At 41.1% G+C, this 25,706-nt stretch overlaps 1 protein-coding gene across 2 annotated transcripts in view; it reads right to left on the reverse strand.

Moving 5' to 3' along the window:
• Nucleotides 1-25,706, reverse strand: part of ltk (leukocyte receptor tyrosine kinase) — a 41,620-nt gene that overhangs the window by 4,067 nt on the left and 11,847 nt on the right. Inside the window, exons 3-28 of one of the 2 annotated variants that reach the window (XM_076978637.1) lie at nt 22,505-22,603; nt 20,742-20,891; nt 20,401-20,626; nt 17,406-17,542; nt 16,954-17,094; nt 15,338-15,487; nt 14,216-14,316; nt 13,667-13,830; nt 13,442-13,536; nt 12,278-12,376; nt 11,908-12,082; nt 10,251-10,401; nt 9,892-10,023; nt 9,456-9,612; nt 8,722-8,904; nt 8,173-8,271; nt 7,751-7,903; nt 7,286-7,399; nt 3,372-3,558; nt 3,050-3,140; nt 2,891-2,955; nt 2,333-2,462; nt 1,968-2,065; nt 1,777-1,869; nt 1,302-1,403; nt 1,014-1,148 (exon numbers count right to left, since the gene is read on the reverse strand). In XM_076978637.1, coding sequence (XP_076834752.1) covers nt 1,014-1,148; nt 1,302-1,403; nt 1,777-1,869; nt 1,968-2,065; nt 2,333-2,462; nt 2,891-2,955; nt 3,050-3,140; nt 3,372-3,558; nt 7,286-7,399; nt 7,751-7,903; nt 8,173-8,271; nt 8,722-8,904; nt 9,456-9,612; nt 9,892-10,023; nt 10,251-10,401; nt 11,908-12,082; nt 12,278-12,376; nt 13,442-13,536; nt 13,667-13,830; nt 14,216-14,316; nt 15,338-15,487; nt 16,954-17,094; nt 17,406-17,542; nt 20,401-20,626; nt 20,742-20,891; nt 22,505-22,603 — 3,427 coding nt within the window. Of the gene's footprint in view, nt 1-1,013; nt 1,149-1,301; nt 1,404-1,776; nt 1,870-1,967; nt 2,066-2,332; nt 2,463-2,890; nt 2,956-3,049; nt 3,141-3,371; nt 3,562-7,285; nt 7,400-7,750; nt 7,904-8,172; nt 8,272-8,721; nt 8,905-9,455; nt 9,613-9,891; nt 10,024-10,250; nt 10,402-11,907; nt 12,083-12,277; nt 12,377-13,441; nt 13,537-13,666; nt 13,831-14,215; nt 14,317-15,337; nt 15,488-16,953; nt 17,095-17,405; nt 17,543-20,400; nt 20,627-20,741; nt 20,892-22,504; nt 22,604-25,706 lie in introns of both variants that reach the window. The other variant, XM_076978636.1, reaches the window with a different exon arrangement.

A 25,706-nucleotide genomic window follows, 5' to 3' on the forward strand; every position in this document is an offset into this window, starting at 1 on the left:
CAAGTGATGCAATGGCCCAGTCAAAGTTCAGATCTGATCTGAATTGCTATGGTGGGTTCTAAGATAGCTGTGTATAAACATATGCCCGCAAACCTCATAGAGAAAAAGGTTACTTCATGTTATTGCTGCTAAAGGTGGTTCTCCAAGTAATTGAGATGGGGTCATGGGGTCTACTTAGTTTTTCACACATTTCCATGGTTGAGCAGCTGCATCCAAGCCATACATCACCAAGTGCAATGTAAAGTGTTAGATGCAGTGGTGAAAAGCACGCCGACTAGAGCAGTGGAGATGTGTTCTCTGGAGTGACGAATCACGCTTCTCCATCTGACAATCTGATGGATGAGTCTGGGTTTGGCGGATGCCAGGAGAATGGTACTTGTTTGACTGCATTGTGCCAAGTGTAAAGTTTGGTGTAGGAGGATTATGGTGTGGGGTTGTTTTTCAGCAGATGGGCTTGGCCCCTTAGTTGCAGTGAAAGGAACTCTGAATGCTTCGGCATAGACATTTTGGACAATTCCATGCTCTTAACTTTGTGGGAACCATTCCTCTTCCAACATGAACAAAGCAAGGCCATAAGACATAGATGGCAGAGTCTGGTGTGGATGAACTTGACTAGCCTGCACAGAGTCCTAACCTCAACCCGACAGAATACCTTTGGGATGAATTAGAGCGGAGACTGAGAGCCAGACCTTCTCATCCAACATGACCTCACAAATGTGCTTCGGGAAGAATGCTCAAAAATCCCCATAAACACACTAAGGGGCCTTGTGGATAGCTGTCCCAGAAGAGTTGAAGCTGTTCTAGCTGAAACCAAAGTCATATTGAAGCTTTGGATTAGGAATGGGATGTCACTTAAGCTCATATGTGAGTCAAGGAAGGTGAGCAAATACTTTTAGCAATATAGTGTATTTCTATGATATACTTTATTATGGATCTTGTCATTATTCACGAGCAACCCTGCAAATTACAATTAAGTCTGACTGTAGGTTTAAATCTTAAATACCACTACTTACACAGGCCCTGGGCAACTCTTAGGTGGGTCCATGCGTCCTCCACTCATCACGAACTCCAGCACTTCCTGGTTGGTCTTGCATGGATATGGCATATAGCCCAGGGAGAAAATCTCCCATAGCAGTACCCCAAATGACCTACAGATGGAGACAAAGCAAACAGAAAAACAAAAAAATATATACTTGCCATCACAACTGCAGAAAGCACTCTTTTGCAATGCTTATTTTCAACACAAAACCTAAAGTGCACAAATAAAAGATAAGTCACAGACATAAAAGACACAGTATTACCAGGTGTCTGTCTTGCAGGTGAAGATGCCCTCCAAAAAGGCTTCAGGTGGCATCCATTTCACAGGCAGCATGGCATGACCACCTTTCCTGTAGTAATTGGCCCTGCGGAAAGCATGCCATTGGCCCAAAAACAAATTATACTGATATTATGTTTGTGTTTATTGAGATTATGTTTATATTTATTGCCATTAAAGCAGCAGGTGAGGTTAGTATACATTTTATCATATTTACATATCTTTTCATAGGAGTCAAATAAAAAGGATTCGATGATGGCTATAGGGATTGCTATTCTACAGCCATTCTAATGGCATTGTTTAGCAATTGCCATTTGAACTGAGGTTTTATCAGTTTACTGACTATGTGTATTCACTTCTGCATCTGTTTGAACAAGAGGAGAGAAGCACAGTGTTATGTACTACAGCAAAATGAGAAAAAAGCCTACAAGTAATTACAAAAGTCAAGACAGTAATGGCACCTGTATATGTCACGTGCCATTCCAAAATCTCCAATTTTGGCAACTCTCTCGGGACCAGGACACGTTAACAGGCAGTTCCGTGCAGCGATATCTCTAGAACGAGGAACTACATGTTACAGCCTGCACTGATCTAAGTTCATTCGAGCTATTCATCACATTCTGGAGAGGGACTGCAGCAGTGTGCAAGCTACCTGTGAATGAAGTGGTTCTCTTCCAGGTACTGGCAGCCTAACGCAATGTCCCTGGCCATGTACAGCAGCTCCATCATCGTTAGAGAAGATGGCTGGTTCTGTGGGAGCAGTGAGCAACTAGGAGATTAGAGCAGCTCTCTGCTGTCTTGCAAATAACTCTAACGCGAGGCAGCTCCACAAATCCCTCTCTGTGTTAGCTCGTGCCAACTTTGTACGACACATACAGCTTTTGTGCGTAGCCGTAAAACAAGAGCACACGCTTATGTGAAGCAACAGCGCTGACACGAGGAGGAAGTGTGTGCGCATCCCAACTCAAACACACACACACGCACATGCTGTACATCACACCCTGGAGAGCCACTCACAGCTTTGGGGCGGTTCTGCCTCAAGAAGCTTTTCATGTCTCCCTCAGTCATGAGCTCCAGAAGAATAAAACGAGGCAGGATCTGCAGACTGACTCCGATGCAGCGAACTATGTTCTGATGGTTAAACTTACTGCGTGCACACGCGCGCACGCACACACACACACACACACACACACACACACACACACACACACACACACACACACACACACACACACACACACACACAGGTAAAATGATTTGCTGTGAAACTATCCTCATCATTTATACCAAGAGTACTCTTGAATGTGCATTGGCTGCAATGTAGTGTACTATATGCCTGGACTGAGGAAATGAAAACACATCTGTTGTGTGGGTAAAGAGATTGCATTAGCTGGATCTGTAATCTTGAATTAGTAGTAGTAAAAAAAACTAAAGAAAAACTGCATGTCATCCTCTCCTGTTGTTCTGCTAACAACAGAGCAGGATAACACCCACATTGTTTGTCTGTTTTGCACATGTGTAACCACAGAGACTGTTTATGTTTGTAGCGTGTGTATGTCAGTGTGTGCCAAACACCTCATAATCAGTGCTTCCATGAGAAAATCCATCTCATCTTGCTCAGAACAGATTTCCGGAAGAGTCTATCATAGAGCCATGACAGACCAGACAGAAGCAGTTAAGAGCTATCAAAAACAAATCAAAAACTGTTACCACAGTGCCAAAGGTGCTACTGACCTTGATTGCGACCTGCATGGTGGTGTTGTCTCCATTCATACCAAGAACCTGTCCTTCATACACCTCCCCAAAAGCACCATGCCCCAGTGCCCTGGAACCAGGAACACACAAATGCTTTAAATGAACTGAAAATCATTGGACAGATACAGTGAGAACGAATTACACATCTCATCACACTCTTGACTCCAAGAGCATTCAGTGTGATTTCCATTAATGGCCTGATACCGCTAACTTAATGATGGTCTGGACCGAACATGTTTCAAGCAGCTGAGATATGTGAAGGTCAAGCTGCAAGGTCATGCTAGAGAAAGAGCAGGAGCACCTGAGGAGGGTGATGTTCTTGCGGGGTACCTCCTTCAGCTCGTTCAGTGATACCACCTTGCCGGCGAAGCAGTAATTTGGGTTGTAGTCCGTCATTATGGTGGAGGAGCGGATCTTGCTCAGCTTGTGCTGTGGGCTCTGCAGGTGGATCCGGACAGCATGCAGGTGGTTCTTCTTGCGGTAGTAGACTGCTGGGGCACAGAACAGAAGGGCCGGGGGTTCACAAGGTCACACGGGCTATCGCTAAAATTGGCACCAGTGTGAGAAATGGGTCTGTGCTTTGGGGTGTAGTTGTAGAGTAATATCTAAGATCTGGAACTAGGAGCGGAAATAGCCACATGCATGCAATGCAACACTTTTAGTTGGAATTGTTACGTTGGCCAATGCATAATAGTATGATCTTTTAGCGGTTTTCTGTAAGCCTACTGGCCTAAGAACTCCCAGGTCCAGCTTGAAGGGCATTTCCACTGAGGTTCCTAATGGTTCCATTCAGACCAACATAAAAACAGAGATAAAATCAACAGAGACCTTAAGGATTCATTGTGATGCTCTCAGTGGAGAGCCAACTCTAAATATACTTACTTCTTCTTAAAAGCAAATTGCTAGGGCCCAGAACCTTTCTAACTGGACACGCAATAAACGCAACGGCGAACTGCATGCTCTCTCTGCGGGCAGGTGGGCAGGGAGCACTCACCCTCAGCGGTGACTACCCACAACCCCCGATGCAGGTTGGTAGTCTGCCCTGGGGCGAGGGGACGCTGCGTGGAGGTGAGAGGTCTCCTTTGCCGTCGTGCTGCTGGCGCAGTAGCGTAGCCGGCAGGAAGTTGACAGAGGATGGGGGTAACGGGTGGGACTGGGGTCAAAAGAGGATGAGGGAGTTGCCTGAGCAACAGACTACCAACCTGCACTGGGGAGAACTCAGGGGAAAAGACAAGAGTCAACCACCAAACGCAGCTCTGAACCCAGAGAACCCAGAGAACCCAGAGAGTGAGCCCTGCTTCTCACGCAAAGAAGCTTCCAGAACACTTGGACCCAAATGTGAATTATACTGACAAAGAGACCTATTAGTCTCTAAATACTCAACAGCAGATCATCAAAGATGTATTTCATTAATTGTGTTTTTGTTTTCTTCTAACGTTCTCTATGTGGACTTGTAATGGAGAGTTTTTATTTAACTGAGAGGCCTAAAAAATGACATAGTACCATATTCTACAGTTCAAATAAATGCAAAGGACAACAAATAAAACAATATATGCAATAAACAATATATGGTATTGCAAATGATCAAGAGTTTACAAAGGAATCTTTAATTAGATACAGTGAGTTCTTTCAGTGACTCAACAATATGCCAGAATCTACTTCTAACATCACAGCTCCAAGCACAGAAAAGGATCCCTACAAGGGCATATGTCAAAGGTCAGAATATGCAATGCATTGCAAAAGTATTCAAAATGCAATTAAAAGTAAACAGATTCAGCTTTAAGTCTGTTGGGGTAAGCTCTGCGTACTTTTTAGGAGGTTTTTCATCAGTTTTTTTTTCTGGTGTGTTTGTTCCAGGTCTGTTCATGTTAGCTGGATGATGCCCGTGGATTGCAAATAGTGCCACAGTTTTCAAACAGCGCCACAGATTCTCGACTGGACTGAGATCTGTACTTGAGCTCATGTTGTTCAACCACTGCTATTTGGCTTTAGAACAGTCCTGCTGGAAGTTGTAGTTTATCCAAAACTTTTTCTAAGCAAATTTAAGCAGATTGTCTTGCAGTATTTCCTGGTGTTTTGCATAATCTATCCTTTGACTTTAACTAGATACATAGTCCAGAAGTGCTTTGATGTGTTTTTTCTTCAGTAAGAAGTTGTTCTCAGAGCTCCTAATATTGTTCCTTGGTAGCTAACTCTGTAGTTTCTCCAAAGCAATCTTCTTGTTGAATTTTGAGGGATGACCTTGTAATTGAGACAAATCTTATGACTTCTGATGGGGGTTTCTGGTTTTTGACACACTGTACAAGATCAGATAAGATTGTTTGTGGTTTTAGGACAACTGGCAAGTTTAGCTACTTTCGGGGGATATTTAGTATAATATCCATGTCACAAATTTCAATTTAGAATATAACAGAAGGAAACTCAAACAGAAGAAATGTGCAGGAGGGTTAAGTTCCTTATTTCTCTTGTTATACATTACTAAGGACAGCATCCCACAACACAATATACTGGAAATTATTCTTTGTCACGGTAGGCTGGGCTCTGAGCACGGGTGAGACACCCACAGGACGTCACATCACTGCTAGGACTCTCCCCTGTTCGCAATCACCCACATACTGACACCCCCCTCATTTACTGTTTGCACCTGCAGCACATTATCTCTGACTTATCTCTGACTTCACAGGTTCGGTCGTCCGGTGTTGAGTATTTGACTTGCTGCCCAAAAGACGTTGGTCCGCTGTACCAGCCCTGTGTGATGACTTAGGAATTTATTCACGCTTCCTTTTGTGTTTTGCGACATTCTTCTGTTCTTGGTTTTTAGCTGAGCCTTTATCAAGTGAAGTCGTGAAGCCTTTTTGTTCCATTTTTGTGTTATGGACATTAAAAACGTAACCGCCTCACTTTCACCTCCTGCTGCTTCAATGTCGTCACATTCTTTTTTGAATAAAAAAACTATTTTGAATGAAAGTCACTTATTAAAATAGTAGAAATAATAAAATATTGGTCCATGAACACTAATACAGTTATTCATTAATGACTAAAGTTGGTGTGGGATGATCTGACTCTCATTTAGTCACACTTAGAAAGAAATGAAATTATTCAGATTAATAGCGCTTTCTCCCCCCTAACTCCCTGTTCATTCCTATTAGCAGTGATGTGTTACCTCTAGGTAACACTAAACACGTCTTTCTCTATCAGATATCACAAACATGACTACAACAAAAAGCATAGACTGATTTTATATGGCTCCCACCTGAAAATAAATGTACCGGAAGAACGGTAAACTAAAAAAGGGAAAATTCAGCTAGCATTTATTAATCATGGATTATTATAGTATTCAAAATCATAAATCAAATAAATTTTATTAATACATTTGCACAGTTTAGCCTGGCTTATATTAAACACTTAAATCTTAATTTCTAATAATCCTGAACTACAATAAAACTAATATGGAAAATAATGTAAACACAAGAGTGAGAAATCAGTCCGGACATACCAGCTTGTGTTTGGGGTGTAGATCTAAGAGGCTATAATAGAACAGCCATGGTTTACCTCTTCACCCTGTTACTCTGTTGTTTCACCCAGGGCTCTTTGCTGTCTTTAAAATGCCCTGATGGAATTTGGTGCATCTTCACCTGACTGTTATATCTGTTCATGGCACATTTTCTGCAGCATTTTACTGACTCCTTCAAAACCCCATTTTGGGATTCCTTGAAAAAATAAATTACATTTTTACTGTCTCCTGCAGCACTGGAAGGGTCTCTATGTTGGCTTGCTTATTCTGAACTGATTTCAGAATTGGTCACTTATTTTACATGTAATTTGTTTTGTCACTGACTGGAATTTAGATTTGGCCTGGTAAACCAATTTAGCAGTGACTAATACAGTGTTTCCTTCCATAATTTAGGGTGTTTTGGGACACTAAGGTCAATTTCAAGATTAAATCTTTTGACAACTCTTTCAATTTACCAGCCCACTCAGCCCCATGGCAATCAAAGAGTTAAGAAATAATATTTTTCTGTAAATACTTCGACATTCGATTCCTCCAAAGATGTTCCCCTGTATCCCCTCACAAATCACTGATCCTGAGGAGTCCAGACGTAACGGTTGCTGTTCTGTACAGAGCGACAGGAAGTGCACAGAGGGCTAGAGGATGTCAGAGGTGGTGGAAGGTGGAGGGGACGGAGCTGACGCAAAGCTGGAAGAGTCTCTTACTGAGAGTGAGGCAGGTGCAGGAGAGTACGACAGCCATCACTACTGTGGAGGCCACCACTGCCAGGATGAGAGTCAGGGATGGGTGCCCTTCTGCCACTGAGCCCTGTATTATAGCTGAATTAGCAGGGGGGGGGGGGGGGGGGGGAGAGATCCATCTATAAACAATGTGCTTTTAGCAAAAAAGAAATTCATTATCAGAGATGACCTGCTCTTGGGAAATGATGCAGTTTTGAGCTATGAAAAAATTGACCTTTAGATTGACCTTTAAGATTTACTGTTGCATGATTAAATTTTTGCATCATAAAACCACAATATGCTTAGACACAAGTCACTTGATGCACAGGTTATACCATAATCATCATACACTTAGCACAATTTTGTAAACACTTACAGACTCGCTCGCTATATTATTAGGCACATTCATCTCAGAGGTGCATTTTCTAAATGTAAAAATGGCTGGTCTACCTGTGCAGGTGACGTTGTCAGGAGCAAGCACCTCCTCGCTAGGACAAAGGCAGAGGATGAGCTTGGTTTCCTCATCCTGCTTACAGCTCTGCGTCTGACAGTGGCTGCAGTTCAGGTGCACTTGGATCTCAGCCTCGCCGTGACTCTCCATGGCTGGACAGAAAGAAACAGAACTTGTTCAACTCAAACAAAAAGAAAATTACCAGTTAATACCAGTTATGTGTGTGTGTGTGTGTGTGTGTGTGTGTGTGTGTGTGTGTGTGTGTGTGTGTGTGTGTGTGTGTGTCAATGAGCTTTCTTGCCGGTTCTTGTTTGTTTTGTGCTGGTTAAAAGCAACACTTTGCAAACAAGACAATCAAAGCATTTCTTAGTTCTCATGGGATCAAATACTTTGGTGCAATATTTTTGTGTAAATCCAGCACCTGCCAAAGGCTGCAGATATATCTCTCCTGAGGGGTGGACAAAAGAAATGCCATCCTGCCCATCTGCTGTGATGTCATCAGTGTGGGACACATCACCGCCTAAACAAGTGTGAAAACAAGTTATGATACTTGATACTGTAATGCAGACATATACTACATACATTAAACTGTTATCATGTTAGTAACAATACAAGCACATTGCGCATAATAACTAATACCTGTAAAACAAGAGCAGGGATAAGCATGCATGTCAGAGAGGGCTCTTCTGCTTTGAGATGGCAGGAGGATCTTTGTGTGGGTGGATGTTTTTCACAAACGGATGAGTCAACTAACAACTCATACGGCATAACAGAACATGTCATTGTGTTCTTTGCTGACTTAAAGCACACAAAATCACATGTGTGCAATCAAACAGAAGTGTGTACACACATATACACACACACATTTTTAAGCAGTTCCTCACATTGTAAATGCCTTCACAAAAATGAGTGCAGGAAGCCTGTGAGTGTGTAGTCGATGGTAGAGGCTTCTTTCTGTCAGTATACAAACCTCTGTATCCTCCTCCGCCACCTCCAGCAGTACAGGCACCCCCTCCTCCCCCGAACCCTCCAAAGGTCATCCAGCTGAGTGAGGACAGGGCCTGGGGGCAGGACGAGCCCCCTTCTGCCCCCTCCTGCAGAGATTTTCCCGCCCAGGTGTGTGCAGTGGAGTCCTTCCACCCCCCTCCCCCTCCTAGAGAGATCACATCCACAAAACACAGACATGAACATTTCCATTTATGGCACTGAGCTGACGGTTGGATCCAAAGGGACTGACAATAATAATTGAATTGAGGGTTAAGGGCCATGGTCACGGGCCAGCAGTGGCAACGTGGCGGTGGGGGGTGTGAACCAGTTACCTGCTGATTATTAGTCAAGTACCTGAAGCACTTTTGTTTATTAAAAAAACATCTGATGCAACAATAATTGTACAAACAAATAATTGGTCTCATGATGATTTCATGTCAGTATCTTGTGTCTTGTGTTATGATTTCAATTTCTTCTGTCAAGAGCTATCTACAAATTAAATCTTGTGATTAGAATCATAAAAACATCTGCTGGATGCCTAACCCACTGGATATCCTTCATATGAACACATAAGATGTGATTGCGAATCTAATGTCTAAACCACAAGAGCACTGCAATATGAAATTGGTAGCTAAGTTGGATAAGGAATTGGGTAAGGAAATGTAGAAGGTCCTAAACAAAAACATATAAAACTACATCTGAGCGTTAGATGAAGACCTGCTACTGCAGTTCTGCCGTTGACCCCTGCTGCATCCATGTCATTCTCATACTGCTCCAGAAGGGTGTGGTCCAAACTGCTGCCAGGGTCTTCCAGGTACGCCTTCCCACCCCCACCTGCAGCTATCATCAGAGGCACTGCTTCCCCGTTCTCCATCTGCATCCGGGCATCCCCAAAAAAAAAAAAAAGCAAGTCACTTTTCATCAAAGAAATACTCCCTCTTAACATCCCAGACTTTCCCTACTTCCATTTGCACATCAGTTCAGATGAGTTCAGCTCCAAATACTTCCAACATGTCTAAAGAATGCTGGTCTAGATGTGTTCAGCAAGGAAGCAACTGCTGTCCACATGGCCTCCACAAGGCAGTGTCACCCGGACGAGGGAATTTGGTCAGGGGGGGATCAAAGAAAACAGGAAGAGAAAGAAAAGCTGTACCCTAAAGATGAACGTGGCGCCCCCACCGCCTCCTCCGCCACCGGACCATTCCCCTGCCGAGCCGTCGCTGTCGATCCCGCCCTCAATCACAGACGACTCCCCCAGGCAGATCTTCTGAGTCAGAGGGTTCCTCTGTAGGGGTAACAGGGTGATGGTAAGGACAGTTCAGAAAACTAAGAACACTCTGAATCGTGACAGCATTACACAGTAATGTGAGGTGGTTTACAAATGCAAAAGCCCATCATGAGACAGGTCAGACACAACAGAGAAGAATCTGGTTGGAATTTATATAATTATTATTATTATTATCACTCCCAGTATTCGCGTCCAGGTGCTAGTGAATCAGCTGCTGAGCTCACCCCTGGACAAGCGTCTTCACCCTGGTGTCCAATCAAGAGAAAGAGGATGTCTCCCCTCTGCAGCGTGAAGATGGCTGAGAGGATGACACCATGTGACCGCTTATTGTGGTTTTTGGCCCCTTTTCCTCCTGCGGCTCCATAGGCGGAGATCCTGTGGACCAAGTGGAAGCAGATGGACATTTACTTCGTTTTTGCCATGTCTCCCAGGAGAACTCACTGCTATTGGCCTATACAGCAGCCAAATGTGTATTTTCAAATGGGCTTATAGTGGATTTGTCTTCAACACTAAAGTCAACACAAAAAAGAGATTATATCTAATCCAACAGTATAGGTTGAAATCCATACTTATGCCAGCATTACCAACAAGCCGTTATAAGCAGAAAGTATACATTTTCATTAGATTTACCCAAACTTTATCAACAAGTTCATGTACCACAGGATACAGATTGTAAATCAAAAATACATTTTTGTAAAATAGTTTAAAGACATGCTGATAACAGTTTTTAAAAATAAAATCATGCAATTGTACAGAGAATAAAGTTTTGGTTTTATTTGGAAGCTAGTATAGATTTATTTTCTGCTGGATTAGGATGAGATTTTCTATAGAGTTACTATTTGAAATGTGTTAGCACCTGCGCTAACACGAGAGGCACAAAGGCAGCATTTGAGGGAGGTACCATTGTGATTACCATTGACCACCAGGACAGTTTTGGACAATCAGACATCACACATTAAAAAAGGGAAAAGTTATATTAGCCACTTGCAAAATGTTTGCATGAATATGCTTCATGTTTAACAGGGAGGCTCAACAGCCTTCAAAGCTCAATGATCTAGTAATTGAAGGCAAAGACGTCTCCATCCATTTTGCTCTCCACACACACACCACCTGCCTCTCTAGCACCTCTAAGCAGATAGCAGTGAGTGCTACTTCTAATGAGTTTCCAGGTCTAGCCTGACAATCACAGCAAATTAGTTCAGAGGCTTCACACGCACAGGTTCCAGATTAAGTAGAGTGCAGGAAGAGATTAATCAATGCCCTCAGCCAGTGAGTCATATTGCCTGTTGTTGTCAAGAAAATGTACCATTTGTGTGTGTGTGTGTGTGTGTGTGTGTGTGAGAGAGAGAGAGAGAGAGAGAGAGAGAGAGAGAGAGTGTATGAAACAGAGAGAGAGTACATGACTGAGCGAAAGAGGGAAGATAAGGTGAGTACAGCCCCGTCCCCATGTAGAACTTCCAAGTCCATTTACTGTGACAATGTATCCTGATGGTTTTGAAAAGATAAGACCTGTTTCTACTGTAGCCACATGGTGGTGATGGGGTAGAGGGACATTAGGAGGACGCATTATCATGGAAAGGGACCCAAGCCATTCATTTGAAGTTGACATGCATCAGTGTGGTTGATGCTGTGCGCTGATCCAGATGAGATCTTTGTCATCAAAATTAAGAGATGAACCAATGAAATTCTGCTCTTTGCTCAGGACTGCAGCAACTAAGCTAAACTGTACAAAGTTTTAGTATCTGCTTTTCATGCAACATAATGGTAAACACTGAGACAGGCCACACTTACATTCTCTGAATCACTTTTTCCCTACTCTGGCCTTAAATAAACATATAGGTTTCATATGCAGGGTTTTCCTGGTGTTAGTGCTCTCCTTACTTGTATTGGTTGGTGGCAGGAACCCTCCACATCTGAACACCTCTGAGGGGTCCGTCTTTCCCAACTAGCACTCTGACATTGGTGTTGCGGTAGGCACTGTCACACTGGGCCTGAGTAGGCCCCTGAGGCCCACTGGCACCACAGGACGTGAACAACCATGTCACCTGGGACACCTCTGGAAGAGAGTGTTACAGTACACTGACTTTCATGTGATTGTGTGACCTCTAAATCGAAGCACACAGTCACAGGGGCTTTGGTGGGGAGCTTTCCCCTGGAACATTATGCACCTGTGCAGAAGTTGGAGCTACAAGCCACGAATGCCATAAAACAAAAGTTCATTTACTCATGTGATCACAGCAGATCCCTGTACCTGATACAGAAGGCTCAGGAAGGGGTCTCAGCAGGTCCAGCTTGCTGGTGGAGTCTAAATCATGAAGCAGTTGCTGGCCATGATGCAGCGTGTTCAGATCTAATAAAAGCAGAAAGCCAATGAGAGACAGACCAGCATGAGAAAGAGATACAAGGGTCTTTATAGTCCAGCATGGTTTGAACATTGAACTGATCCACCAATGTTGCTGACAGACAAATGATGTTCCCTGAAGAAAAAGAGGAAAGAAAGAGGGAAAACACAGGATGGCAAAGTCATTTGGACCAAAACACACAATTGCATTATGGTCATGCAGATGAGTTACTGAATAAGAGCTCAGAAAAACTGCTGGGTGTTGTGAGAATAGGAAACAGGAGGTCCGAAAAGAGAAAATAAATGTACTCTAGAAAGCTATGATGTACAAAGCTGCAATTTATTTTGCAATGAATAATTTCTGTTTTCACCAAGACCATGTTCTGTTCATGGGTAGAAAACCAGAAATGTTGATCAACAGGGCCAACAGTACATCGAATGCATAACGTGTCAATGTAGGGCCATTTTAGGCTTTTTCTACATATGGGAAATGTATGTTACACATCTGTTGTTCCCATAACATTTGCCTGTGGTGGGGCAGATGTATGTCCCTAATACACTTCACATTTCCAGTGTGCAGACTTGGGGGCTGAAACACAGCAGTAATGCACTGAAAATCTACAGTGAGATTTTTTACAAGACTTTCCGTGCCACAGGGCAGCTATGCATCAAGAAGAAAATGCTTCTCTCACCTATCAGAACAAGTCAAGGAACTATATCAAGAACTTGAAAAGGTTTGCCTCCCACTAGTAAGTAACGCAAACCATGTGTGCCTCTCCCCCTTTAAGTATGATTTCTGACTTTGATTTCAGGTTCAGCAGTACAATTTCCTAAACAACTAATTATAAAAAAGCTTAAAATATGGCCAGTGGTCAAACATATAATCATAATAATAATAATAATAATATCAACCTGAACACAGCACAAGCAGTTCAGTAATGTATGCTTTACTTATTAAGTTTTTGTTTTAATAAAGATTACATAGTATCATCTATAACTTTTTGACTGTATATGCAAGCACACATTTGCTCCTGGCTTATGCATAGATTTGTGCATGGTACGGCAAAAGGTCACCTGAGTCGAAACATGTTGCACTTAAAGAAATGTTATCCAGCGCAATGTCGGCCTGAGAGTCTGGAGTCCAAAGCGTCTGCACTCTCAGGTGGAACCTGCAGTACAAATCAACAAACCAGGGAAGGACATGATGGCCAGGACCTTCTCAACTTCACTCCAATTATCCAATTAAAGTGTCTCCCACTGGAGCATTTATTGCCCAATAAAAACTGACATCTGCATTACCTGTTTGTTTGGAGGTTGGTGATCTGCAGAGTGACATCTTGCCAGCTGTCTTTCCACTGTCCTGTTCTCTCCCACACTATTGGATGTGTTGCAGTACCATTTTCTACCACCAACAGCAGCACTGTGCCATTAAAATCCCCATACAGATACAGGGAGAATTGCAACTATATGAGGGAAACATAAGTAATGGATTAATGATGGGACATGGTGAAAAGTTATTGATTTTCCAGAACATATTTCTGAACTATGAGTGAATAACCCATATAGGGCTCAGGCCTAAAACACAATTTTAAAAGGAACAAATTAATTAATGCAATATAGCCAGAAAATCACTCCCAGTCTGGCAGTAAATATGGCTCTGTCATTCAGGAATGAAAATAGTGGTTTTGGAGAGTTGTATTTGAATCATAATCTCAATTAGTAAAATTCGCATATAGAAATAAAGGACAGATTAAAACAGCTCATCTGAGAGACCTAAAACAGTCTGAAATTATTCTACTAAATTAGGACAATTTGGCTGAGACCAAGACAGCCATCTACAATCCTCACCTGACATGCTTGGCTAGGTGCTGTAAAGGGAAGAGTTGGGCTTTGAAGAAATGCTTCATTGCTCTTAGCATTACTTCTGACCTTTAGAAACAGGAAGTGACCTAAGGCAAGAGAAGAAGTCAGAGCATACAGGAAACAGGCCTGCTACTTATGATGCAGTTTTTTTTCTACCAGAACCAGAAAAAAATGAGTAAGCCAGTGTAATGTGAGCCCCACATTTGTGAGAACACAAGAGTAGACATGTTGCCTTTGCAAAAGCTGCTAAACCCATCTCAGACTGAGCTATGGGGCTTCCTGCCAGGCATTATAAACTACATAGCTGTGCTGTAAGTGCTGAAACCCTGTTTGACTTGCCAACATCAAGCTAAGCTACATAACACTGAAGTGCCGTCAGCTGCCTCCTAAAACACCATATGCTTTATCAAAGGATATTCTATGAAGTGAGAATTCTGTGCAGTATATTTGCTAGTAGTTTTGCTCCTGGATACTTTAGAGAGCACCGCACATCTGTGGGAAAATTCCTACTGAGGAAATTCATAAGTGAAAGAGCAGGTTTCCATTTGAAATGTAATCTGAGAAAAAATCAATTTGGATCCCCTCTGAGAACTTCAGTGATAAAATTATATAGTTTATATATTTATGTTTTAAATCAACAATTTAAGTGTGTGAGAGCGCATAATCATATAAAAGACATAGTATGTATGTTTTATAATAACTGAGACATGAACTCATGATTACAATAATGTTTATGGGGAGAAACATTTCATCCAAAAAAAACTTCACTCTGCATTCCAAACTGCCTAAAGTCAAATATTTTATATTAGACAAACAATATAAAAAACATTTCAGCCACCTAAATGTGCAGCTGGCCAACTACTCCTTCAGATGCTTAGACAAATTACCTAAAGGCAATGATGAAACTGCAGTTTCAACAGCAACAACCTTTTTATTATTTTAGACACATACGAATTTAACTTTATCTGTGCACCACCTAATTAACCTACCAGGTATGGATGCCTTGAAAGGGCCAAAATCAGTTTAATATCATGCCATGAGTAATGTGAGATAAAAATGATACAATTTTATGCTGAGTCACTGGCTACTTTAAGGTCACATAATTACCTTGAGTGTTTTGAAGAGTTGCTCCTAAAAGGTCAGTTATTTTGGATAGTTCTTCTCCCCTGGCAAGAATCCAGGAAGAGAGTTCAGCAGATACTGACCACCCACAAGGGCCAGACTCAAACGAACAGTGCGACCCCACTGGTAAAGTATCTGCAAAGGGAAATTACAGACCACAGTATGACCCTGCTGGTAAAGTATCTGCTAAGGGAAATTAATTTTTTTTTTTTGCTGGTGAAATTAAATTTTTTTGCAACTGAATGAGAGGCTCATAGCACATGATCAACCTCAGAGATTGCCAGTAACCACAAACAAACATTTTCTAGAAAGTACTATAGTATTTAAGTTATAAATACTACTTATGTGTGAGTGCTGCTGGGATATCTACTCCTTTCTCATCATTGGCAAACTCAGAAAACCAAGGAAGCGATGATCGAATGAAAAGACCTAACTATCAAAACTTTGCCAAACACAGTGCTGACATTAAAAGATTATTTCACAGGTTAATCCTGCCTGATAAAAGTATGACAGACCACACGCAAAATCACATGGTACTCTCCTGAGCCATACAGTTTTATGGTTCAACAGTCCTGCACATACATTTCATTACTTACTGGAAGCACTCGTGCACTTCTCTGGGGCTCTGTGCCTTATTTATACTACACTGAATAATGAACAGTATCTTGATTTAGTGCCTGGCATGTTTTGAGCTAATGGAAGGGACCAGTGGCATAACATTAACAAGTCAGGCTTAGCATGAAAGGAGTAAATATCTATGAGCAAATACTTTTCAGATGATTTCAAACATGTTAACTTGCGAGCTCATGTGGGTCTTTTAGACAGTTATCACATGCTTCATATGCACTGCATACATGAAGCTGCAGAAAGCATGAGGCCAAAGCAGCACCCCACACTGAGCTGATGACAAGTTTAGGCGTCTTACGGATGAATGCCCCTACTCATGCTTAAAGGGGCACATCGGACAGTACGAGGGACCTCCTTTAGGTTGGCTAATCCACCATCTCTGGTGACAGGATTAACAATTTATCATGACTTAAAAGTTTCATGTGTGTGGGGCTCAGCCTCTCGTTAACTTTACAGTCCCCTCCCGAAGTGTACTACCGCACCACTCCAAGCACTTTACTGTGTGTGCTCAATGAAATGCCAACTGGTAAAATTTCTTGAAAATCCTACAAGGGCAAATCATTCAGACAATTTGAATCAAAGGGATCACAGTGGCTTTGTTTCTTAAGATGTCCTGGAACTTTTAAGGAAAGATATGGGTAGATGAATTAGAGAATAAGGAATAGGATCGTAAAATATTGGGCACACCTCCCACCCGTAGTTTGGGGACAAAATGTAACACAACCCGCCACTCCTAACTGTGGACCTACAGTGTACAACTTCAATTCACAGAATTCTGGAAACCACTATGGACAACCCACTCACAGAACAATAAGCAGAGTCTCATCACTGGACTATTCATTTCACCTGTTCCTGTGTCAATACTCTAAAAAGCAAATTCATTTTCTTGCAGAACATTTGTTATTGAAGAACATCATGTTGTCTAAAGCCATTCACTGACCAATGAAAGACCTCCAAAGCCCTACCAGACTCACCACACATTAAGCCCTCATCTTCCCCCAGGGGGCAGTCAGCGTGAAAATCACACAATCTGCTTTTGTCTATACAGCCCCCCAAATCACAGGGGAAAGTGGCAGGCTCTTCACATTCTGGATGCAGCTCAGATTCACGGTTTTCTGTGGAGTAACGAGGGAGGCAGTGGAGGAATTTAGCAGAGACATCATGCACATTGATCCAAGCAGATGCATAATAGCAGAATTTCTGCGAGGTGCCAAAATCAACCATGTCCATCATGGTGTGTGCAAAGAAATGTAACATCTGATTGGCTTGAGGGGATTAGCCAATAGAGCACACAGAATTAACTGTACTAGGCTAAAAACAAAGACTGGCAAATCATAGTCAAAGTTAAAGACCACACATGTTCAGTCTGTAGCTTCATGCTCAAAACACAATGCATATTATATATGATTCTAGATAAAGAACTCACCAATATGACAGTCCTTCAGCTCCAATGAATCAATGGCCACCAGTCCGACATCGTGACCACTACAAGTGTACTGCACCGTCACCTGGAAAGGCTCGTCCGTTTTACCTATGAGTGCTTCCAACACCTCCCAAGGTGCCCTGTGCCACAGAGATGAAATCATACTTAAGTGAGCGCAAGCTTGATAATGCCCCACATTCCTGTTTTTGTTTTCATCAAGACACTACAACAAGCAAGTCATATTTTATCCAAACTCTTGAAATATTCAACCTCCAGAATTTTCACCTTTAGTTCTATAGTTCAATGTTTACAGTTTCAAAGAATGTTAGGTTGGGTGGTGAGTGCAGTGCCCCCCCCCCCCCCCCCCCCCCCACCCAATCTATCCCACTGTGAGTATGTGATTACAGATGAAACATTCAGATGAAATATTCTACTGTTATTGTCTCCGTACTGTGCATTAGCAGTTGAGTCCTGGAAATAAGTTCCAATTAGACCAACCCTAAACACAGCAACAGGGAACTAGGCTGCACACCTCACTTCAACACATTTGAATTAAACTCTTGACAATAGATGCTGTTCATATGTTCATTGCTGTTTTATGTTTATAATATTATCTTATTATATTATATTATACTATAATATTATCTGAGTAGCTCAGAGATTGGTCGTTTACTTCCACTGCTTTAAGTCCCAGCTTGTTTGCTCATTACACAAGGGTCATACATTATCAAATGCTTGCTTTGGTTACCAGTGTCCATTTTTCAGTGCCAGCTCTATAAAATAAACAAATATTCAGTAATGTTTCTCTTGGTTGCACTATTTCAACATTTCAGTAAACATTATTATATGTAGCATGTTTATTGCAGGGCGGCATGGTGGTGTGGTGGTTAGCACTGTCGCCTCACAGCAAGGCGGTCTGGGTTCGATTCTCGGTCTGGGCTGCTCTGTGTGGAGTTTGCATGTTCTCCCTGTGCCTGCGTGGGTTTCCTCCCACAGTCCAAAGACATCGTAGGTTAATTGATCACTCTAAATTGCCCGTGAGTGTGTGTGTGTGTGTTGGCCATGCAGTGGACTGGCGACCTGCCCATGGCCATGGTGTACCCTGCCTTCGCCCGGAGATGCTGGGATTGGCTCCAGCCCCCCGTGACCCCGACTAGCGGGATTAAGCGGTTCAGATAATGGATGGATGGATGTTTATTGCAAGAGACTAGATGTGACGTTACAGCCCTGGACCCCTCCCCTTGGGGGTGTGTTTACGTAGTCCGTAAAGTGTGCATGTTCGTTCTGTGCTCACTTAGCGTCACACTGGACAGGATTCATATTTTTGCTTGCACTGATTTCTCTGTAATGTTTTGACTGATGCTGTTTCAATGTAGAAAAAAACCAATTCAGCATCAGTTCTGGAGACTTTGTTTTACGAAAAATGTCTGATAGTAATGTATAAAATATGCTTGACAGACTGTGACATCTGGTTGAACAATGGTAGATAGGGCAACTCTGTAGATAGGACAGATCTGTTTGAGCTGCATGACACAGGCAATGGATAATGCAAGAAGCAGAAAACAATTGACATAAACATTAGCATGGATGTGCCACAGCATTAGATACTTATGAGAAATTGCTTTTATTATGTGCATTACTAGATGATTTAGAGGTTAAAGAAGAAGCTGATCTGAGAAATGTACCAAAGTGCCCAAGAGGCGCTGTAATCACAAGGCTGACCTTTTCAGTATCTTTGACATGCACCAGCAATTTCCAGATGTCTGAGTCCATGTCTGTCTCCTGCCATTTTGCGTAGGTCCACGTTTGTCTCTATTGTGCTAGTTACTATTACATAATGTTGTTTATTGAAAGGTAATTGAAATATTTTGTAAAAATTTATTTATTTAGTTAGTTTTTCAATGTACAAAGACTGATTACATCATAGCACAACCACCCCCCCCCCCCCAACCCCACCCAAAAGAAAATATGTTTCAGTGGGAATTACATCTGTAAGCTAGCGTATTTACTGGAAAATCAGTAACCAAGTGTGGTCAGAAGTGTTCTTTTAGCCCAGATCGTCTTTCTTTATGTCTTCCATTAACTTAAAAAGTGGACCCTATGACTCACATATCTGCATTACACAAAACACAGAGAACAAGTGGGACTTTGACAGTGCTTGTGATGAAAGAGATTTAAAGAAGCATTCTTGTCAGGACTTCAGAACAGTTTGTAGAAGTCTGCCTTTGGTCTTTTGGGGTCACTGCTTCACTGAGACTCAACCTTTGCCATAACATACATAACTTCAGTTTGTCCATCAGCTAAATCAGATTTGTGTGATACAGCAACCGCAAACCAGTTAGGCACCGAGCCACACAATCTTCAACTGATGTCAGTCATTTTAAATAGGCAATGAGTATAAGTGTATAGGCTCCATTATGTTCACGGTGTCCCTTTCCAAATAGCATTGCGTCACAACCCATTTCTAGCCCTCTGTCAAAGCCAATTTTGTAAAAGAAATATTGGTACCTACTTTTAGAAACAAAATGCTTTTATCCATCTTGGCAAAGCTTTTTCCAACACAAGAAAATCAATATTGAGGAGATTTCCATTACAAAAGGCTTAGGGAGGGCATTCACCTCCTCTGCTCCCAGAACAGAGCCTGCACCTCATTCTGATGCTAAGCAAAGCATGTATTCTTCTTCTCACTTATACCACATGGTCATATATTTATTTATTTCTAACTATTAAATCCTGTAACTCAGATGGTAATACATACAGGCAGAATCATTCAGAGCATAAGCAATATATTCATGATTTTACATTTCTTACTGGTAAAAAAGTACCAGTAAATGAAATAATCTCCATTTTTCAAGGACTGTTTAGTACTTGTTGTAGAATATTAAAATTACCTTTCTGCTACACTATATGGCCAAACAACTGCTGTAGCCTCCAGCTGGAGCTGTACAAAAATGAATGATAAAACTTACAGTGTAAAACTGTAAGAAGCGATTCTAACCTGATGCCATCTTGTCCCCTGTTGATGAAAGGTGGCGATTTGATAGTGAGAGAGTCAGTGAGTTTCACAGAGACGGAAAAGTTTCCCCTTCTGGGCTGCGGTTGGAAGCGAGCCAGGCGGACCTGACACTGCGGTCCACCACGCTGCACTACAGGGCTGGTGACGTGGAACATACAGCTCCTTGAAGAACTTACGACTGAGCTGGGCTTCAGAATCAGGAAATGACCTATGCAAAAGAAAACAGACAAATCATTCAAATGAGCTCAATATATGAGTGCAGAAATACCTAGTCTTCTCACATTATTACACTGTGGACATAAAGTCAGCTGGTACGACACTACCTTTTGAATCTCCAACAGAATGATCCGTTATTGGTTCCAGACTCCATCTACTAGGCTTGTGTTGCTGTGGTGATGTGACATACCAATCTCCACCAGCACTGTGATTGGACGTGCTCCAGGAACATGGGGCTTCAAAATTGCAGGAAATATCTGCAGGTGGTGGAAGTAAAGTTACATTACAACGGACACATGTAAACCATAGATTCAGTGAAGTCCCTCACATAGAAACTGCAGTTCAGGTCAAAATTCCTCAGCTTTTGCTGCCAGAACAAAATTGATGAAAAAATAGGATTGATACTGAAACCACAAGAAATCAAATCAAAAGTAATAAAATTATCACACATTTCATACATCATGCATTTACATAGACAAAAGTATTTTGACAGATCCAAGATCCAAAGATAAAACATCTAATTACTGACACAGGATTTGTCTCACCAAATGGGAAAAAAGACATGCTGATGTGTCCACATGTTTGGCTTGTTAAACACACATGAAGACACATGTACTAAAAGCATGATGCTAATGAAAAGCAAACTTGCCTCTTCAAGAGATCAATATATAAATGCAGATGTCCATGACACATTCCCATTTCATTATCTGGTATCATACATGTGCTGAACCTATGCACACATTTTAAAAAAGCCTATCATAAAATAATAATTGATATAATTCTCAGTTGATTTAGTTATACAGAAGCCATTGTTCCCAAAACAATTAACCCAGCTATCAGGAGCAGAATTTCATCTCTCATTTCCATCAGAACCATAAACACATTTTACCAAACTGTGTTACAGCGATTTATACACAGTATTTATATGATCTAACATTTTATAAACATGCTAGTAAATAATTTCTTTATTAGTTTATGTTAATATACTCTATATATTTTGTACAAAGTAAAACATTTACTTAAATTATAATTACTAATATCAAAATTAGTAATTAGTATTAGTATTACTAATATTATTTTATTAATTGTAGTGAAAAAGATTTGAGGAATATATTAGCTTTCTTTCTGATTTATGCTGCTATATCCTATAAGGATTTTTTAAAACATTTCAGAGCTCAAAGTAATAAATGATGTACATGTCCCTTTTTGAACAGTGTGTGCTCTAGACGCTGACAGATAATCACAGTATAAATCATAATATAAATTTGTGTATAAATACTCAAGAGGTACCAATTGGTTCTTCCTTGCAAAACAATCCAAATTTGACAACAAAAAAATGAGATATAAACACGTCATCCCGGAGAGAGAGAGAGAACTATAAGCTGTTCTGCATAAGATTTGCTTTAAATGTACATTTATTTAGGGTACAGCTTGCTATAGAATATTTCAGTGGAGCCAAACTGTCTTTAGTTTACTTAAATGACAAACATTAGTGGGGAAGGGATGGAGTAAAGGTTTTGTGAGACTGGATCTTTTTTCTGGATTTAACCCTGTCAAGACTACAGATCAAACATATGCAAAAGGGAAAAAATTCTTAAACTGTCAGCCATGAAATTAGGCGAACAGTTTAAGAATGCTTATTAAGTTAGGACTAAACAACGATCTAAACTTAAATGCCACTGGCATAACATAAAGCTACACTTTTTCTTCAAGCACCTGAGAGAGACCAGCAGGCATTCAAGGACGAATATAAATACTCTGGGTGAAATAACAGAAATATTCCCAGAATCCCTGTTGCTTAATCCTATTGTGTGGTTGATTCAGCAAGGGATTGTTGTGTGTCATGGTGTAACAGGTATCAGTGTTGAACCTTTGCTGTCTTCCACTTGACTCAGGTGATGAGAGTATAACTGCACTGGGAGGCTCTCTTCCACTGTCCTGTCCACTAGAGCATGACCACTCCTGATCACTGTGGAGAAGCAGAGAAAGGAAGAGAGAAGGAGAAGAAAGGAGAATGTGACAAAGGCTTTATGAAGGTCCATGGTACACATGGTACACAGCAATAGTTTCAGCATAGAAAATGGTGAACAAAGATGAATATGTTCACCATAAATTATCAATTTTTTAAAGATTTTTGAAGTAAAATCCAGTGTGTCTGTACTTATTCAGTGTGTCTGTACTTATTCAGTGTGTCTGTACTTATTCAGTGTGTCTGTACTTATTCCTGCATCATAACTGCACATGAAAAGTGCAGACCTGGAAAGAATCTTAGCCTGTTTCAAAAGGCTGGAAAGGGAAGCTCAAAGCTGTTTTATCGGTTAAGATTATATGAAACTAATTGCAATAATGTTAAAACTTTTCATTTGGATTTATTTATATACTGTCAAATGATGTTATCTGATGGCATTATAGAAGCCTTTGTGTTAATTGTATCCTGTTTCTCTCCCTGGGGCAGTGAGTCTAATTTCTGTCCTTCATGCACTTTCAGAAGCCTTGATGAACTTGAAAATAACTTTTGTTGTGCTATTTTTGTGTCATGCTGATTTTATTCTGAAGGACAACTTGTACTTCCTATTCTTTTAGTATATTTTAAGATTCTGACTCATCCAGACAAGAAAACTGGCATTTTCATATTATATTGAGACTGGATGATTCACAATTCACGTTAAATCCATCTCACCCGATGCTTGCAAACCAGCAAGTGAAAGAACCTTGAAAAGCTTGCATTATTCCCACTGCTCTTACACAGCTCTCTCTCTCTGTCTCTCTCTCTCTCTCTCTGTCTCTCTCTGGCTCTTTGTTCATTGATAGCAGGCAGTGAAACTGTCTCAAAGGTTCCCAAACTTTACTTACATTCCTTCATCATGAAAACATTAATATTTGTCAGAACTGCTTCAAACACTGTTCTGTTAAGAAATTTAAGGAAAATGAATTTAAACAGCAGAAAACCTTCTGCCAAAGACAATCATTAAACAAAGGTGTTCAAAAACATGATATATGGAAATCTGTCCACATTGGATCCACAATCACTCAGCACATTTTCTGGTTGCCTGCCTCTATTTGACTGCAGGCTACTGATTTTGGGTTGTTGACAGAACAAAGTGGAAGTGGTAGAGTCTGCCTCCAATAAAGTTCTTTATTTCAATACCATCAACTGTGACAAATGATCAACAAAAGCATTTAGAAAGGTATTCACATTTCTCCAGTCATTTTATAACTGGAGCAACATAGCCAAAAATGAATTCATGTGTTTTTTAAAATAAATAAATGTAAATTGACATACTACTTTTTTTCTATATACACTATATGGCCAAAATTATTCATTTATTAGAGAACCCATTACAGAAACTCCATGGGAATTCAACGTTCTGGTTCATCCTAAAGATTTTGAATGATCTGAGGTCAGGCCTCTGTGCAGTCCACTGAACATGCTCTATACCAAACTTGTCAAAATATGTCTGTAGGTTTTGCACACCGTGCCACTACAGTCATGCTGGAATGGACAGCAGCCTTCCCAAAACTCTTGCCACAAGGTTGAAGCTCATAACTGTCCAAAATGTCTTTGTGTGCTGTGACATTAGCGTTACACTTCACTGGAACCAACGAGCATAACCCAAACCCTGAAGACGGCCCCAGACCATTACTCCTGCTCCACCAAACTGGAGTTGATGCTATCCACTCCAGTACCTCGCATTCTGCTGGCACCCATCCAGTGTCGACATGCTTTACATCACTCTGGGCGACACTTGAAATTGCACATAGTAATCTTAGGTTTGTGTGCAGCTTGGGAAAGAAACACGTCATGAAGCTCCTGACGCAAAGATCTTGTGCTGATGTTGCTTCCAGAGGCAGTGATTCAGTCCTTAGTGGCTGCACTCTGATAGTGTGCGTCATCTACCACTTTGTGGAAGAGCTGTTGTTATTGCTATATGCTTGCATTTCATAATATCAGCACTCACAGTTAACTTACAGTTAAGAGCTAGCAGGGAAATAATTTCAAGAACTGACTTGAGTCCTGTCACAATACTCATTTCAGGTCACTGAGCTCTTCAGCATGACCCATTTCACTATGAACATCAGCATTGCATGCCTGTACGTTTGATTTTATACACCTGTTAGCAATGGGTATGGCTAACACCTGAAGTCATTTATTAGTATGGACATCTACATAGTTTTAGTCTTATTGGGTCTTTATAAAGAAAATCCATATAAACACCATATTCCAGTTAGAGTAGTTTCTATTACTTAATAATCACAGCCTTTCGGATCTATTTCAGCATTTCAGCACATATGAAAGAAATCTCCTAACCAGTTTATAAAAGGGGGTGGGGGAGGGGTTATATTACTTTGCCTTGGAAATGAGAAAAAAAGCTGATCTCAGCCACATAACCAAATTATTGTTCATGAGGATGCTTGCATGCCCCCCAAAGCAACCCCATAGGGAGACCATGGCAATTTAAAGGAAATGAACCTTACAGACAAATGAATCATAGCAGGCTAAAGTGATATTCTTTCTAAAGTGGAGCATGCAGTGTTATCTTTGGATAATTGTCCTCGATTGACTGTCTAAGTGATTTATCCTACTTTAATGACAGGATTTGTTGTGCGTCAGTTGGACTAGTCAGAGTAAGGGCAGGTGTGGTATGCTTTATTTTTGTTTGAGCGATACAGACGCCAATTTTATATTTGACATAAAAAATTGGGGATGGCCTATGTAAATGCCCTAGGAAATCAGTTGCTTTAAAAATCTTTAGTATTGCCATAAACAAAAAAGCATTACAATCAATGCCATGAGACATGAATAACCTCAAGGTTAAAGTATGTTATGTCATTAATAGCAAAAAAACAGGAGCACACTGTTTTCTGGTTTCCTTTTAATTCAGAGCTTAAGGGCATCAGAGGGAGGCCTAACATATGTCTCCTGATGAAAGGAAGTGACTCCAAGATTAGGAATAACTCACTGGATAAAGCAGTTAAAAATAAACCGGAAACAAATGCTACTGATAGTTAGCAGCCACTAATGTGCCTGGGCTCAAAAGGGCTATATGCCAGAACAGACTGACATGTAGCAT

Source organism: Brachyhypopomus gauderio, chromosome 17 (genome assembly GCF_052324685.1).
Source record: "Brachyhypopomus gauderio isolate BG-103 chromosome 17, BGAUD_0.2, whole genome shotgun sequence".
NCBI classification, from domain to species: Eukaryota; Metazoa; Chordata; class Actinopteri; order Gymnotiformes; family Hypopomidae; genus Brachyhypopomus; species Brachyhypopomus gauderio.